This window comes from Salvelinus fontinalis, chromosome 39 (genome assembly GCF_029448725.1).
Source record: "Salvelinus fontinalis isolate EN_2023a chromosome 39, ASM2944872v1, whole genome shotgun sequence".
NCBI classification, from domain to species: domain Eukaryota; kingdom Metazoa; phylum Chordata; class Actinopteri; order Salmoniformes; family Salmonidae; genus Salvelinus; species Salvelinus fontinalis.
Window position 1 is genome coordinate 17,540,896 of NC_074703.1, and position 18,714 is coordinate 17,559,609.

The 18,714-nt window shown below is 45.2% G+C and overlaps 1 protein-coding gene across 4 annotated transcripts in view; it reads right to left on the bottom strand.

The window, feature by feature from the left end:
• Positions 1-3,332: 3,332 nt before the first annotated feature.
• Positions 3,333-18,714, bottom strand: part of LOC129838348 (neuroepithelial cell-transforming gene 1 protein-like) — a 36,761-nt gene continuing 21,379 nt past the window's right edge. For 2 of the 4 annotated variants that reach the window (XM_055905285.1, XM_055905283.1), the window contains exons 4-10: positions 7,711-7,995; positions 6,916-6,978; positions 6,503-6,676; positions 6,056-6,313; positions 5,768-5,938; positions 5,221-5,407; positions 3,333-5,097 (exon numbers count right to left, since the gene is read on the bottom strand). In XM_055905285.1, coding sequence (XP_055761260.1) covers positions 4,652-5,097; positions 5,221-5,407; positions 5,768-5,938; positions 6,056-6,313; positions 6,503-6,676; positions 6,916-6,978; positions 7,711-7,995 — 1,584 coding nt within the window. In that variant the 3' untranslated portion in view covers positions 3,333-4,651. Of the gene's footprint in view, positions 5,098-5,220; positions 5,408-5,767; positions 5,939-6,055; positions 6,314-6,502; positions 6,677-6,915; positions 6,979-7,710; positions 7,996-8,106; positions 8,417-11,114; positions 11,366-18,714 lie in introns of those variants that run through there. The other 2 variants (XM_055905284.1, XM_055905286.1) reach the window with 2 other exon arrangements.

Genomic DNA, 18,714 nt, shown 5'->3' on the forward strand with positions numbered 1-18,714 from the left:
TTTTTTAAACCGTCTCTCCTCTCTGGGGAGGTTCCCCATTGCTCGGAAGGCAGCCACGGTTCATCCTTTATTTAAAGTGGGAGATCAAGCTGATCCTAACGGATATATATTTCTATTTTGCCGTGTTTAACAAAAGTGTTGGAAAAACTTGTCAATAATCAACTGACTGGCTTTCTTTATGTCTATAGTATTCTCTCTGGTATGCAATCTGGTTTCCGCTCAGGTTATGGATGTGTCACTGCAACCAAGGCGCGATCCTAGGCCCCACGCTCTTCTCAATTTACATCAGCAACATAGCTCAGGCAGTAGGAAGCTCTCTCATCCATTTATATGCAGATGGAACAGTCTTATACTCAGCTGCCCCCTCCCCGGATTTTGTGTTAAACGCTCAACAACAAAGCTTTCTTAGTGTCCAACAAGCTCTATGCCCTTAACCTTGTTCTGAACACCTCCAAAACAAAGGTCATGTGGTTTGGTAAGAATGCCCCTCTCCCCACCGATGTGATTACTACCTCTGAGAGTTTAGAGCTTGAGGTAGTCACCTCAAACAAGTACTTGGGAGTAGGGCTAGATGGTACACTGTCCTTCTCTCAGCACATATCAAAGCTGCAGGCTAAAGTTAAATCTAGACTTGGCTTCCTCTATGATAATCACTCCTCTTTCACCCCAGCTGCCAAACTAACTCTGATTCAGATGACCATCCTACCCATGCTAGATTGCGGAGACATAATTTATAGATCGGCAGGCACGGGTGCTCTCGAGCGGCTAGATGTTCTTTACCATTCGGCCATCAGATTTGACACCAATGCTCCTTATAGGACACATCACTGCACTCTATAGTCCTCTGTAAACTGGTCATCTCTGTAAACCCGTCGCAAGACCCACTGGTTGATGCTTGTTTATAAAACCCTCGTAGGCCTATCTGAGATACCTACTGCAGCCCTCATCCTCCACATACAACACCCATTCTGCCAGTCACATTCTGTTAAAGGTCTCCAAAGCACACACATCTCTGGGTCGCTCCTCTTTTCAGTTCGCTGCAGCTAGCGACTGGAACGAGCTGCAGTAAACACTCAAACTGGACAGTTTTATCTCCATCTCATTCAAAGACTCAACCATGGACACTCTTACTGAAAGTTGTGGTTGCTTCACGTGATGTATTGTTGTCTCTACCTTCTTGCCTTTGTGCTGTTGTCTGTGCCCAATAATGTTTGTACCATGTTTTTTATGCTACCATGTTGTGCTGCTGCCATGTTTTATTGCTACCATGTTGTCATGTGTTGTTGCCATGCTATGCTGTTGTCTTACGTCTCTCTTTATGTAGTGTTGTGTTGTCTCTCTTTTTTTTGTCCTATATATATTTTTAACCAGCCCCAGTCTCCGCAGGAGGCCTTTTGGCTTTTGGTAGGCCTTCATTGAAAATAAGAAATTGTTGTTAAATAAAGGTTAAAAAAAACCAAATCTAGTCTCTCTTGTCATAACAACCTATATGAACCCTCAATTGCCACTGTTAACATGCTAATGGTATTAAAGGGTTTTGATGGTCCGTCCGTTAAGTCCCCCCTTTCAGAGTGAGGCTTTTCTGTTAATACGGTCAGTGGTGTTGTGAGGAATGGAAGATCTGGGGACAGACTGAGGTACAGTGCATTCTGAAAGTATTCAGACCTCTTCCCTTTTTCTACATTTTGTTACATTACAGCCTTATTCTAAAATGGATTAAATAAACAAATGTCCTCATCAATCTACACACAATACCCCATAACGACAAAGTAAAACATGTTTTTAGAATTTTTTCTAAATGTATTACAAACAAAAAACATAAATACCTTATTTGCATAAATATTGGAGACTCAAAATTGAGCTCAGCTTCCTAGAACTGGCCGCCTGGCCAAACTTGGGGGAGAAGGGTCTGGTCAGGGAGGTGATCAAGAACCCGATGGTCACTTGACAGAGCTCCAGAGTTCCTCTATGGAGATGGGAGAACCTTCCAGAAGGACAACCATCTCTGCAGCACTCCACCAATCAGGCCTTTATGGTAGTGGCCAGACAGAAGCCACTACTCAGTAAAAGGCACATGACAGCCTGCTTCGAGTTTGCTAAAAGGCATCTAAAAGACTCTCAGATCACGAGAAACAAGATTATCTGGTCTGATGAAACCAAGATTGAAATCTTTGGCCTGAATGCCAAGCGTCACATTTGGAGGAAACCTGGCACCATCCCTACGGTGGAACATGGTGATGGCAGCAAAATATCGAATCAAATCAAAGTTTATTTGTCACTTGCGCCGAATACAACAGGTGTAGACCTTACAGTGAAATGGTTACTTACAGGCTCTAACCAATAGTGCAAAAAAGGTATTCGGTGAACAACAGGTAAGTAAAGAAATAAAACAACAGTAAAAAGACAAGCTATATACAGTAGCGTGGCTATAACAGTAGCGAGGCTACATACAGACACCGGTTAGTCAGGCTGATTGAGGTAGTATGTACATATAGATATGGTTAAAGTGACTATGCATATATGATGAACCGAGAGTAGCAGTAGCGTAAAAGAGGGGTTGGTGGGTGGTGGGTGGCGGGACACAATGTACATAGCCCGGTTAGCCAATGTGCGGGAGCACTGGTTGGTCAGCCCAATTGAGGTAGTATGTACATGAATGTATAGTTAAAGTGACTATGCGAGGATGTTTTTCAGCAGCAGGGACTGGGAGTAGTCAGGATCGAGGGAAAGATTAAGAGGGAAAAGTAGAGACAGATCCTTGATGAAGTCCTGAGCGCTCTGGAGCAGGTTAACGACACTAAGCACACAGCCAAGACAACGCAGCAGTGGCTTTGGGACAAGTTACTGAATGTCCTTGAGTTTCCCAGCCAGAGCCCGGACTTGAACCAGATTGAACATCTCATGAGAGACCTGAAAATAGCTGTGTAGCGACACTCCCCATCCAACCTGACAGAGTTTGAGAGGATCTGCAGAGAAGAATGGGAGAAACTCCCCAAATACAGGTGCCAAGCTTGTACCATACCAAAGAAGACTCAAGGCTGTAATCGCTGCCAAAGGTGCTTCAACAAAGTACTGCCTAAAGGGTCTGAATACTTACGTAAATGTGATTTGCCTGTTATAAGCAAGACTAAGAGATGCCATAATGGTGTAATCATTGTCGTCACGCCATTAACTATCTAAACAATTCAGAGGACTCAAAAACAGTTACCAAGACAGCAACCAACAGCCAATGATGATGATTGTGTGTTTATGTATGACACATGTAGTTATTCAGGTCAGATCATTCAGTCCACTGAGGTAGAAAATATAAAGGAAGAGCATAACTCAAGAGGTCAGATGCAACTCTTACACAGATCTTTATTATAGATTTTTGTGTTGTTTTTTTAACACCACATACAGGCCATAGCAGTCATATCACAGCCCTTTACTTTTCAGTACAGTTCTTTTCCATCCCCTTTTCAAACCTCATTAATTTTCCTTCTTCAACACTTTCATAACACCTTCATCAGTTTTCTCCCTATAACATACATAGTCTTTCTTTTCATTTTTCTCACTGGCTTTTGACCAGTGCCTCAAACCTCAATTTTTGGACAAGGCACCACATCACAGCTCCATCATTGCGTGGCTAGTGGCTACACACACCTTGAAAACAAAAACCCCAACTTCTCAGTTCAAACACATTCAACATTTCCCTCTTTTTTCCACATCTCTTAAGTCTTCTTCTAACATACTCTTTTGCTTTTCTCAACCCATCTTTGTGGTTTCTTTCAGCTTTACGTCATCTCCTTAGTAGATCCCAACCCATCAGACAAGCATGTATATGCTCCTGCCAGTACTGTGGCTGGGTAGTGGCAGTGTCAACAACTAAAGCTCCATGCAAGATTGCGACATTGAAAAGTGATCAATATTCATTTGGAAGAGTCAGCTTTTTAAACCAACATGGCTCAGTTTAAATTGTTTTTACATTGTAGTAAAATAAAATCTCATTTGATGTGTTTTGACATAAAATTACTACATTCTGTAGCAATGAATGTTTATTCCCATTAAAATGCAATTTGATTAAAGTTAATGCCTTCAACTGCAGGTGATGCAAAAAGGTGTCTGGACCATAAAAAAATATCTGTTATTAGGAATGTACAACAAAAAAAACCCGTCCTCCAGTACACCTACGAATCAGACTTATCAAAATGTATAGTTTTCAGTTTCGTATACATCTCATCTATTGTGGGAACTCTTCCCTTCTATCCACCTCCCCAAAAAGTGTTAAATAACAGCAAAAAGCTAGAAACAGTGCCGTTTTAAACATAGAGCTACAGTAAGTTCAGATTGAAAAAAAGTAGTAAAACTTCAATTTAAAAAATCAAATAGTAAACAGGACTATATGCACGACTTCTATCTAATTACTGAAAGCCAAGCAGGCCTCTCCAGAATACTGAATGGTTTGCACTTAGCCCCTTTGTGGACAGAACCAAACAGTGGAGGGATGGAAGGGTAAAGTAAATAGCTGCCAATGGGGACAGTAACACAAAATACTGTTGTAATAAACACACAGATGCATAAATAAAAAGTCCCACGGGAGGGAACACCCCCCCCCCTCCTTATGTACAAACATATTGTCCGCTCGCCCAGGAGTCCTTTTTCTCCCCTCTAATTACACCATGGTCTCCTTCCTCTTCCCTAAAGCACAGAGGGAGCGCTTGTCCTTTTTGGTTTTGTGTTTAGGCGACGGGGAGGATAGTGGTGATGAAGAGGAGGATGAGGAGCGGGAGGAGGGAGACGTTGAGGTGGGACTGGGGGTCTCGTCCCCGCATAGCGAACTGGAGGCGGACGTTGCACCTGCAGGCGTCAAAGGGCAGTTCTCGTCGGTCTCCTCCGTGTGGATGACGGAGGAGATTTTGGAGGAGAGCCGCTTGGAGTGGGCGTCGGCTGCCGGGGAGGAAGCGGGCGTGGTGACGGCGGCGTCGGCGGGGTGGTGGACGGAGATGGCGCTGCGCAGGCAGTTGAGCCACTGCTGCTTGTGGAAGACGTCGTTGACCTGCAGCGTGTGGGACTGGCCCCGAGACGGGTCATGGAAACGCACACGGAAGATGTTCTTGGCTGAGGAGATGAACAGAGAACAAGACTTTAGATTAACCATCAGTTTCAGTTACAGGCTTTAACCTCCAGATAGACATGGAAGGTCATAGGGGAGGGGTCATAGGTGAGGGGTCAGGGGCTCACCTTTGTCTGAGTTACTGAATGCTCCTCTGAAGGAGCCACCCATTTTGACGTCTCCATCCTGCAGGTCCTCCAGCACCAGGTCCTGCACCGGGATTGGCTGCCGGTACACCTGGAAACAGTGGTGCTCGTTCCGCGTCACAGGCCGGGTCATCACCAACAGCTCTGTGAACAGGAACACATGCAGCTTCTGGAGGGAGGACAAAAGAAAGTAAAAAAAAAATATATATATATATATATTAAAAATCAGATCATTGCAAAAGTTTTGTTTAATTTCAGGCATAGTTTCTCACATTCTCATCTGCCAACATATTTTTATTGGTAGAGATTCTCATGTGGTTATGTAATTCATGTGTTATTCGGTTCGTTTAAATGAAAAAAGGTCCAAATTTTGGCCCTGGTTGCCTTATTTGGGGGTGCAGAGCTCAAGTTTGTGCATGTGAGGGTTAGAAGGAGCCAGGGAAGAATCATTGCTTTAGGTGGATTGGGGTGCGAGTGTGTGTATTTTAGCATTATAATGTGTGTGTATGCGTGTGTGTTCTAAACTCACTGTTCCGCTCTTGTTGCGTAGCTCGCCGTGACACAACAGACTCTTGCACTGGTCGATGCGCGGGTCTCTTTGCCTGTCGTCCAGATACTCCAGCTTGTCTATGTAGTACTGACTCTCTGACTCCCCCTTCTTCATGTTGATGTCAGACAACACACCCTGGATGATGGTGATCTGGAGACACACACACACACAGTTATAGTCACAAACTGATAGGATACAATGATATATTTGATATTTCAGAAAGCTGTATTCATAAGTGTTTGTGTGCGTCTCCCTCTCTCTACTCACCGCTAGCTCCAGGTGGGGAGTGTCAGGGTGCTCGGGCGTCGTGTGTTTGAGGATCTCTTTGAGCAGGAGGGGGTATTTGAACAGGCGGGAGCGGGGGATGTCCAGGAAGCTCCACAGGTCCAGCTTCCTGCTGAAGGGAGACTCCAGGCAGCGCTGCAGGAAGTCCTGCACCCTCCGGTCCTGTTTCTTCTGGTCCAACAGGGCCTTGGCCGCCACCTGGTTACTGCAGTAGTCTCGGTATGCATTCAGCCCTGGCAACTGGTGGGGAGAGAGATGTACTGTTAGCACTTTGACCATTCACTGCTAGATAAACATACAGATGTCATGTCATAAAGGGGCATCTTTATGACATCTTCAACACTTTGGTCCCTGCTAGATAAACACTTACACAGGTAGAGAAAGATAGAGAGAGGCCAAAATTGAGTGGGCACAGGCCCTGGTACGTACCCAGCTGACAACGATTTGTCCTATCTGTCCCACGGTGCCGTCGGGGCCGGTGGCTTTGGCCAGCTGGGCCAGCAGGTCCTCGTGGAGGGGGATGTAGGCATCCAGGTCCCCGAAGATATGGGTCAGCTCCTCCTCCGACATGATACTCAGCTTCAGCATGGGGTCGTGGTACGCCTGGAGGAGAGAGAAAATAGAGCCAAGCAGTCATTCAACAGCTTACGGTTTATTTAGAAAGAGAGGGGGAGCCTAAGAATAGCTCTGGAGGAAAGGTTTTAGTGAGATAGAAATGGAATCATTTCTTTTTATAGCTCATGGGTAATGGTCGGTCATGTTTAGAGGAGAGCTGCCAACTAGTCAGATTTAATCGGTTTGCCTGATATGTACTCTCGGAGGGTTTGAATTAAAGTACGAACCTTGCGTGCGAGCTGGAGGTCCTCAATCAGGTCCTGTTCTCCGCGAGTCAACTCAAATATGGCCTGAGGACGAAGGAGATGAAAGACATATTTAAAACACCATGGAACAGGAGGTCATGCCAAATTAAAACACTGAGGACATATTAAACAGCATCAAACTAAAAAGGACACCAAATTACTGAGGACATAAAGTAAGAGGACAAATCAATGGCAAATTACTGAGGTCAATGAGTTGCCAAATTCTTGGGTCCCTTCTCTCTCAATTACTCTCTCTGTGTTGTTTATGGTTTGAGAGTATCCTGACAGTTGGTTGAGAGGTCTGCCAGGCCAGGGGTACATTAGTGACGTCAGACACCAGCTCTGGAACAGACTGGTGACAGACTGGGCCCTGACCGCTTCTAACCCCACTTAGCTCACTCAGCACAAATACCGAGGGGACTTTCAAAACAAACAAAAGTCTGAACTCGTGTATGAGAATCAAAAGAGAAAAACAGAGCAAAAGCAGGGGGCGGGAGAGCAGGAAAAGCGCCCAGCCCTCTGGCTTTAATAACTGTGTCCCAGGCTAGGTTGAATACCGTGGCGTCTGGCTTTGTGACCTGGAGCGCACTCAGTCATCTGGAGCACTTTAGCAGGGCCAGCCGAACTAGACATCAGGTATGTGGTTCAGTCTCTCACCTCACACTGTTCTAATCTAATCAAACCATCTATTGTTGCAGCCGAGTTCCCATTCTTTCTCTATTGGGATTTGTGTGAAGAGAGATTTGAGAAGTCTATGGTAACGGTGTTGACTCTCACCTCCTGTCTCTTGATCTCCTTGGTGGAGAAGGTGCCCTTCTGGTGGACGTCTAATGTCTCCGACCACAGCGTGCTGTTGCGTCTCTTGGGCGGCGTGGGCGCCGCCGCCTTACTGCATGGCTTCTGGGGCACGCCCGGCGTCTTGCCACCATTGCCATCGCCCCGGAAGGACATGGACTGGATGGTCTGGCCGAAGCGCCGGACGGCCCCATTCCTCACGGGGGAGATGAAGTTAGCCAGCGAGGTCACCCTGCCGAGAGGACGGACGCGCTTGTTGCTGGGTTCCTGGAGAGAAGAGAGAGAGGTGGGGAAACACAGATTAGGCCTCAGATTCTCAACTTCCTTTATCATAAACCTCAACCATCAGAACGTCAACTCCTTTAGCAGAAGCCTCACCAGGAAACAGCTAGAAGCTTCCCCATTACTGATATGACATTGCCCTGATGATGCCAGCCACGAATCCTTATTGATGACACTCCCTCCAAAAGGGAGGAGGGGTTTGGAGCTGGGGTCAGGCCATAGAGACAGCGGGCAAGAGGAAGCAGCAACCCCAGCAGCTGTTGCCTCCATCATGTGAGGACTGAGGAGCCCAGGGCAGGCTGGGCGAGCACAAAGACCCCCTTTCAGACTGCAGCCCAGAGGCGCCGACCAGAGAAGGGGCCTGGAGGCATGCCAGGAATGCACGGGACCCCTGCTCTCAGCTGTCCAACACACTCACACTTACTATGTCACACACACACACACACTACACAACTACTCAGCATTATGGCTTAACTACAGCAAATGGACCGTGAGACTGGGGCTGTTCAGTCACTCAAACATGGGAAGACAAAAGGCCTCATCGTTTAACTCCCGTCTCCCAGAGCTCAGTGAGGTACGAGACAGGACGGTGCTGTGTTTGGACATCCACAGTAAAACTGATGTGTGACGCTTGACGAAAGACCACCAGTGAGAGACAGAGAGGAACTAACAGGCCTCGTCCTAAACAGGCACTAGAATACTGGAAGTCTGTCTTTTTTAGGAGTCACAGGGGGTGGCGTGGGGTTGGTGGGTGCGAGTCGGAACAGGCCCCGGAGCCCTTATCACGTGAGAGAAGCATCACATCAGGTAATCCCGCTTCACTCCCCTGTACTGAGCGCAACACTCCCCTGCCAATGCACTGGCCTGCTGCAAATAGCAGCAAACATATCAAAGCACTGCAGATCTGAGGGAATGAATTCATAGACTGAGAGACACCTCTTCAAAAACAACCAGAAATATAAATGCTCTTAGACATGTTTTGGGAAGAAAAAAAGAAGAAGAAAAAAAGAAGTCTTATGAAATCTATGCTGCATGCTCTATTGGAACCCCCAAGCTCTTAAACTCTCTGAGCCTTCTCCTGACTCAGGATGAATGGGGTTTTGCCTTGGCTCAGCGAAACTGGGGGAACAGAGAGCCATTCAGGCTCCTCCTGGCCCCAGAAGCAGACCACAGCTGCAGAACAGATCCACCCCAGAGTCTGGTGTGAAAGCCACTGTGGCTGCAGCCAGCTAGGGTCATGGTCCAAATGTGGTCGGGGTCTTTGACCGAGACCGCCAGACAGTCCAGGAACTTATCTAAACCACTGTATCCCAGAGTCAATAAACCGAGAGGACCAGCACTTGACCACATCCGAACCGCTCTGAAGGTGGTCCAGAAATGGTGCAGTCAGAAAGGAATCCCGAATCCTAAAGCACAGGCCTGGTTTAAACCTCTCTAGGACTTTATTTTAATGGACGTCATTACTGAGTGGAGAGAGGACCATAACAGCCACACTGTGTCCAACTAGTTCTGCTGTAAACCCCATTGGACAATGGAAACAGAGGGGGAATTTGCTTTGGAAATCAAGGGGTCTTCCAATGTAAACTTTGGAAACGTGTGTTGCCCATTGTGCCTTTCCTGTCATTTGGGGACCGGCCCTGGAATAACAAAGGCCACTACGGCTGTTCTTTGTACACCCACCCAGTGTTACTATCAGCTGGAGAGACAACATGCAGACTGATAGAAACTAGTCCTATTCCAGGCAGTTTGACTACAGGGAACTCCCTGGAATACTGTCCAGTCTCGCTCCCTTCAGGAAGCCAGACATATCCGGGGTTTGTGCTGCTGGACTGTATCGTTCTGTACCGTCTTTGGAACCCCCCACCACCACCGATTGAGGGACCATGGGCACTCACTCAAATCTTCCCTAATGTCCTAAATTGGCCCCTTTTTATAACAACACCCCTCCCTTCCTCCTCTCCTACCCACAATTCTCCTTCTCCCTCGTTATCTCCAACCAAAAAGCCAAAGGCTCATCAACTAAATATATCCACTTTTTCAGCCAGCCCCAATAGCCCCTTCCTGTGCCCCTGGCCTCCTTTGATGTAACCCCACATGTGTTAATCCCTGCTGGTTTGGCTGTCCCTCCCTGCTGCATCTCTCTCTCTCTCATTACAGCATAGCTGATAGCAAGGCTCTGAGGGAGTGGAGCACCACTGTTTATCCTGGACTCCAACAAAAGAGCTCATCAAAGAGTAACTGTGGGGTGACTTAGGTTTCCAAACGCGACTACTCACTTCATTGAAGAACTCAACTTCTCCTTTCTGATTTACCGACAATGTAACCGCTGGCTTCCCCCTGAAACCCCTTCCGAAATATAACCACAAAAACCTTGAATGGGGGAAGGAAGGAGACTAGAGAAGTGAGTAAGGCTGCTACTGACCAGTGGCTCTGTGTGAGTCAGAGAAGAAGAGGCACACCTGGGTTCTACCCCCCTCCCTTTAATTGTGTGTGAGGAAAGCTCCCAGCCTGCTGTGTGAGCACTCACACCTGAGAGCCGCTTCACTGCACTCCCCCAGGGCTCTGAGAAGGGGGGGGGGTGCAAAGCATGGTGCTGATCTCGGTATGGCTATTTGTCCCCTGCTGTTATAGTGCTGATGAGGTACTACTCAACCCCCAGGGCTAGGATACATTACCTGTCTGGGCAGAGAGAGTCACACAAAAGCCAGCAAAGCTAAAGGGATGGATAGTTTTATGACCTCAACTTCAACCTGTTGAGCAATCTTCTGTCCGATAGAGATATTTGTTCTATGATACTAAAAGTTTGAATTGAACAAGGTTCTGCCAGAGACTAAACACACCACACACACACACACACACACACACACACACACACACACACACACACACACCTTACTAAGGTGCAGTGTTCAGGTGAGATACGGAGCATGTGATAAATAAAAATTGATAGCAGAGAAAACAGGGCAAGGTGCTGATTCACTCAGATCTGATAAGAGATCAGTGGCTATCGCAGCAGAGAACAAGTTCCTATCCAACTGATACCAAATGACAAAGCCAGCAGAAAGAACATACTAGATCAATCCCTTCTTCTCCCAGTATCTCACCTCTGAGTCCTTGTTGCCTCGGTTCTGACAGTCTATAGCTTGTAGAGTCCGTTTGATTGGCACCAAGCTACCCAGTTCATCGTAAGCCACCATAGCGTTGAGTAAGAAAATCCAACAAGGTTTCTGCTATATCCAGTGAGTCTTCATTAATCCATATGAAATAGTTTTCATTCTTCTAAATATCTTTGGGAGAGTAGAACAAATTCACTCCACACACTACCGCTCTCTCATTCTAAACTTTGGTCTGAGGTGGAGTTAGGGAGGGGGTGGTTTAAATACTCCTTGGTAAAGGGAGGAGCAAGCGCTCCAAACCCCTCCCACTGTTTAGGGGGGTTACTGTTGGAGGAATCAGACTCTTCTTGGAAGTGTGAAGGGCTATGCAGGCAAAGCAGCCCATTGGATTTTTGTTGGTGACACACACATTAAAACAAAAAAAGTGCTGGGAGAATTCCATGTAGTGAGGTCTGTTGTTAAAGTGAATGGAAAAGTTACGCATCATGTGCAGACAGTATTACAAGGCAGTAATCTGCCAGAGACTAAACACACACAAACAAACCCTGGTAAGGTACAGTGTTCAGTGGAGATAGCAGAGAGAACAGGGCTAGTTGCTGATTCAGTCACAGATCTGATAAGAGATCTGCTGCTCTCGCATCAGAGAACAAAACCGTCCAACAATTTAGGGCTGCACAATATGGGAAAAGAATCGAAATGCAATTTTTGAACCCAATATTATGATTGCGATTTTACTTCCGATTTAGATCAAAACGCTATAAGAATCATAGAAATAAAATGAGTATTCCAATTCTATGGTCGGTGTTGTTTGTCATGACAACTAATGAAAAAGGCAGGTACAGTAGACGTTGTGAAAGGGAAGGAACCCAAAGTGTTGGTCAGAGTTTCCCTGGAGACCCTTATTACATTCGAATATTATATTCATGGCATAAAAATAGTAATAAAAAAAAGAAAAAATTGCGGCCTCTAACAATATTGCAATTTCGAATAAAATTAGATTCATTGAGCAGCCCTAACTCAGAGAGAAACTTGCTTCGTGTTTTTAAAAATGTTATAATCTAAACAAATTAGAGAAATGCCTTCGGAGCTCATACTGATGAATCATGTCAAAAAGTAGGCTTAGAGGAATTCTACTTCAGAAAATTAATCATGTAAATTCCTTGATAACAGCAGTTGTACATTTCCACCTATAGAATCTAGTTCAAACACAACCTATAAGTAGTGAACCATCATGTAATCAATATCACACCTCATTGAGTGAGTAATTATGGAGCACTTCTTTGTCTCCTGGCTTTCTGGTGTGAAAGGTGTAAAGTGCACCAGTGTTCGTTGTCTGCTTTAGCTAATGACAGAGAGCCGTTACCAGGCTCTGATCAGCAGGGGATGAGGGCGATCAGTTAGAATATCAATAAGAGGGGAGCACTCACTCACCTCCTTATTATATCACACACACACACAAGACCCTGTGTATTGAGGGCAGAAGTGTAGTGTGTGGGGGTGGATTTAAATTAGGGGTGTTTAGTTCCTTATTACCCAGAATGCTAGTAGATACTATAGACTTCCATTGCGCTAACGCTAATTAGCAACTTCCTTCAAACTGCACACAGAGACATACAAATGGTATCCACAAGTTCAGACTCTGGGGAAGTAGATAAAGGGCTTCATTGACAAAATCCTAAAGTATCCATTTAGGGGGGGGGGGGGGAGGCATTACATCTGCACCCAGTTTAACAGTAAAAAGAAGTGAGAAACTAAACTCCGGTCATTCTGAAACAGAGTTTTAAAGTAAAAGACAAGCCTGCTACCCTTTTCCTGCACAAACTCATGTCACAGCCAGACACATTCATGCTCCACTTGAATAAAAGTTAACTGAGACATGATTAGAGATGTGAAAACACCTGTGGCAAGCCACTAAGCCCTGCACATGTTGCTACATACTCATAACTGCTGCGCAAATGGACTGCAGAATCCAAGGTGTTGACTGTGTGATGGGACTGGATAATGTGCTGAGGTGCTATGTGGTGGAAGGGATGTAAAACCTTGCTAGTCATTTAGCCACAGTCTGTGTGTGCGTGCGTGTGTGTTGAGCAACCGAATTAGACCAATGTGAAGGCTCAAATTCACCCTCCTGTGTCAATACTAAGGTGTGAAACAGGACATATGCAACTAAGCATGTGTGAGTGTGAGAAAGTGTGTGTGTGTGTGTGTGTGTGTGTGGTGACAGAAGTGAGAAAACACAGATGGGTTATTGTTGCTAAACTACATGAGGACTGGCACCATGGTTGAGAATGTGTTCGTCAGGACTGTCTGTTTACAGGTAAAATTGATCGTGTTATACAGACCAACAGGGCTCTGACAGTCTGGCATACATCACTCCACAAGCAGAGTTCACTCCACAAACTGACCCAACAAGTGGCTAGGATTCACAGCTCCGGGCAAGGAATCAAATGCTAATTAACAGCCCAGGGGGGAAGTCTGACTACATGTTGATTTGGGTAATGATTAGATTAATTGTGAAAAAGGGGAGAGCTGTTTGCCAGAAGGGAGGATGGTGTGAATGATTATTCAGATGAGACTGAATAATAATATTTACAAAATGTCTGTTTGCTGGAATATGAACCAGGATACAGACAGTCTGGAGGAGAGACTATAAAAAAAAATACACCACTACCCCAGTGTACACCTTCAGTGGAGAAAGTGAAAACCTGTGTCTGTGAAAAGAGTCTGTATCGTGCAATCATCCAGACACAGGGAAGACAACGAGGTGCATCTCAGTGTTAGTCACTCCATGTGGGGAGACCTGAGGCTGAGTCACCCCTCTGTCTGGGCCATCACCCGTGGGTGGGCTGTGAACACAACCAAACACAAAATAGCTCAACTTGCCGGGCCCAAACACCCAGTCAGCTGTAGTAAAGGTCTGACAAACAGATGTGTATTCACACACTTACTTACTTAATACTACCCTCTCACACACGTTACTATCCCCCCCATGCACACAGAGGCAGGCAGGAGTGAGTCACCTCAACCATAGCGTTACCCTCTATTCCACCGCGGTACCTCCCTGCCAGGAACAAACAGAGCCCTGGGGCTTGCAGTTTGGACTGAACTGAACATGCCCTCTACATCAGCAGTACAGGAAAAGGCTAGTGTTTATTCGAGTTCTGGGGAAAACATAACAGCCAACACTTTCCAAGGGGACTAATTCACTCAACAAGTGGTGGAACCATTGCCCCCTGGTGGTGGGAGTTTGGTGCAGGAGTTCAGGTACAATAAATGGCAGATATGGTCTAGAATGAATCTAATATTACTGGATTCTTCCTCCCTATATACATTTGGTCTGTGAGTCCTTATTTGAGCAGGCAGGAAGAGAATAGGCCTACGGGTGTCCATATACTATAATGAATCACGGCTTTAGTGTGATCGTATCAAGCCCAGGCACTGCCAGATTGAGTGGGCCAAGAGCAAAACAAAAACAGTTTCGTTTCTGATACACCAACTCCTGTATTGCCCCATTTCTCACTATTTGGAATTTGCCTCCTTTGTTCTCGCTCCATTCTTCCCATTCACTTTCCACCTATACCTGTTTCCCAATTTCCTGTGGTCTCCATTCCTCTGCCTTACTGCCAATCCACCTATTAAACGGTCTCTTCGGCAGCTATTGGAGGGGAGATGAGGACAAGGCTTCTTATCTAGCAGTGCCCCACTAAAACCATCACAGAGCAGCCATTAAACACAATACCAGCGATAGATTTCACACCAGACAAACATCCCCAGGTTACTCAATAGTTTACTTAAGTGAGTTTTACTCAGTGCACACAACCAGGGCTTCTATGCGTTGCTACCAAACAGTGTGGAGGTAACCAAGAACCACAGGTTTGTCATTGCACATTCATAGAGAGCACACACACGTCTAGCTTACCCACCAAGCAAACATGCAGAAGAGAAAAAAGGGGTCGTGAAATAAGCTTGGAAAGTTACAACTTGTGGCTTCAGGTTTTTCAAGGAACCCTGATTCCAGCCAGGACTGGCGATACTCAATAAATACTCAGTAAATGTGCAGCATTTACAGCAAACACCTTCTAGTCAGCTACTCAACCCCCCTGCCCTGTTTTTATTGTGGCAGAATTTTGGCTCTCTGAGCGAGCATGCAGGTCAAACCTGGAGGGTTGAGGAGGAGGGGGGGGGGGGGGGGGGGGGGCAGAGAACTATGGAAGTAGCCTATTCTTCGTAGGTTGTTTACCTGCCTCAACCCCCTCCACCTGGGCCAAAGAGCCAGACAGCATGGGGGGGTTGAAGGTGGATTTGGAGAGGTGTGCGGGGGAGGGGATCTGGTCGAGTGCAACAGGTTTGCGAATAGGCCGAGACTGCGAATCCGTAGCTAACCGCCCCGTCCCCGCCTATATCCCTTCTCCCCCAGAGCTGAAGATCCAAATCACGTTCTGCGCATGTGGGGGGGGATTTACGCACACATTTTTGTGGTACCCTCCCTGCACATTTCTCACTTTCGCTCGGGAATAATAATTCTTCAAGTTTTACCGGTGAAACATCCATGCAGCGTCTGCATGCCAACTATTGGATCTCAATCAGTTTCATGAGGAGAAACATTTAGCTCTTCTGGAGTTACACAGCGCTGTTCTGAAGTAGCCTACAGTGTGGTTTACAATTATGGACAGTGGGCAGATTTGAGTGTAGATGGGTTATCAAACTGTAGCATGCCTGTGTTTAGTTTCAATCAAAGCACATATTTAGCCTATTGGAGCACGTTGTTAAGGTCTGGCCACATGAGAGAAAAAGGCAACAAGTCACACAATCACCCTGAAATCTCATAAGAAATTAGGTGGTGTTTGTTTTACAGGAAAACTATAATACGCTATTATACCCAGTTATGTAGAATACCATCATGATGTGATCTTGTATGCAGACATTGATTCAGCTTTGATCTAACTTCATTAAACGAGGACCATTCGACAGAGTAGACTGTTCACCTAGCAGCCGAATGAGTTCATTTGACATTTTAGTCATTTAGCAGACGCTCTTATCCAGAGCGACTTACAGCAGCAATTAGGGTTAAGTGCCTTTGCTCAAGGACACAACGGCAGATTTTTCTAAATCAGATGAATAATAGTACCCTGTTCAATTTGTCACAAACCTCTATGACAGGCCACATTTCTAGTAAACACATACTTTATGAGAGAGGAGTGGTTCAGTGAATCATTCCTCTCTCCATTCTTGCCCAACTTCGACCTTATGAAATATCACTTGGCAGGTTTATTGAAATTAGTCTGTTCTTCCCCAGCGGAGCCTAATCTTGTTTTGATCGTGTTTAGTTTGAGTCAGTGAGTGGTTTGACCTCAGTTAGTCATACACTACAAGAGCCTTTAACCTTTGCTTAAATCACTGCACTGCAAATGTTTCTCAAAATGTAAAAGTGGCGCCAAACATAAAATGTCTATGTGTTTTGTACACCCTGTGTTTCTCCTACTGGAGCATCTGCATCTGGGGTTGCAGCGCTGCTGTCTCTCATTCTGAATGGTTAAGTTAAGAGTTAAGGGCTGGGATAGAGTTCAAACAAAAACAACTCAACAGTTAAAAAGCTGCAATGTGCAGAAATCGCACCGCCATTTGCTGGTTGCTGAAATTCTAATAGTTTGCCTAATTTCAGTGACAAAACAAGCAATTTAGCATAAACTGAAATTAAACTAACTATTCGAATTTTAGAAACCAGGAAATGGTGGAGCGATTTCTGCATATTGCACCTTTAACCGTATAGTGTAGTGTAGAGAATCATTGTACCATTTAAACTGCTGTGAAATATATTTTCAATAACCGAAAAGATTGTATTTTTATCTGTTGGAAGTTGGTGTACAAAACCCAAAGTAAAAGACAAAAACAAAACTTAAGAACAGGAAGCATAGAAATAGAACAGATCTACTTCTTCTTAGACTTTCTTTCAATGAGAATGACAGATCTAGAACTAACAAGGTTAAGGATAGGGTTAAAACAAATACATGTAAAACGACTGTTTAGCACTGGGTGGCTAACGCTCATTCACCATCTCCGTCCACAATGCCATAGCAGGATTCTGAAGGCATCTCCAGACGTCCTCGGGACATGGATGGACGTCCAATTTCGAAGTGAATCTGGCTGCTAGATCTCAGTACACAGCATGGCTATTCTGTACTGAAGCATGGACGTACCTTGTGTTACAATAACTCTGTTGGTGAAGTGGTCCTTCTGACAGATTGACAACTCCTTGTGTTGACAAATCACCAGTAACACAGTGGAAAAATAAGACTTTCATACCACTGAATGACAGACAGGATTTCGTCTGTATCCACACTTCCATTCCACTACAGCCCATCCCATCATAATACCTTGTGATGGGATCATAATACCAGTCACTGATTTCAGGTGACTGAAATCAGTTCAACCATGAAAGTGGAAGCTCAGGCAAAGATCATGGAATGAATGAAGCAACAACAGAGACAAGGCAAGGCATACTCTGCACCATGGGACACTCTGTTCACAACGTTGATGTCAGCAAACCGCTCGCCCCCACACACACACACAACGCCATATATTGTAGTCTGCGGTTGTGAGGCCGGTTGGACTTACTGCCATATTATCTAAAATGACATTGGAGTCAGCTTAGGGTAGAGAAATGAACATTCAATTCACTGGCAACAGCTCTGGTGGACATTCCTGCAGTCAGCATGCCAATTGCACACTCCCTCAAAACTTGAGCCATCTGTGGCATTATGTTGTGACACAAAACTGCACATTTTAGAGTGGCCTTTTATTGTCTCCAGCACAAGGTGCACCTGTGTAATATCATGCTGTTTAATCAGATTCTTGATATGCCACACCTGTCAGGTGGATGGATTATCTTGGCAAAGGAGAAATGCTCACTAACAGGGATGTAAACAAACTTGAGCGCAAAATTTGAGAGAAATGCACTTTTGTGCGTATGGAACATTTATTTATATTTTTATTTCAGCTCATTAAACATGGGACCAACACTTTACACGTTGCGTTTATATTTTTGTTCAGTGTCATTTTATGCAATTCTATTAATTTTGCCACGGGGCGGAGAGAAATGTTAGCATTTTTTAATATAATTTCCGAGTGAGACTGACTAACAAAATCAATGGGGGCCCCGTGGTCGTAATTTCTCAATGATAACAAGTTTAGATAGCTGACCGCTAATCTAAAAAACTATTAGCCGACATGAGCTAATTGACTGACTATCAGTGATTGACATTAGAGAAACTGCTGATACACAACCACATTTTGAAATTGCACCTTGTGTATTCGAGTATTTTAACTCTAGAAAGTAAGTCGAGACCCCGACAGAGTTCCCTGGTACAGACCAATACATAGACCAGCCTACAAACCACCTCAAAAATGTCAAAAACCCAATGCTACAGGACAATAACAAGTCTTTGTATATAGAGACTACCAGTAAAATGGCTCAAATCTGATTGAGCATAATGATGTAGGGTTGTTTATAAATTGTGATGGGCAAATCTCTTTAATGCACTACTATCAACAGTCTCATCAGGTCACCCTCAGCTTTCGAGTCATTTCA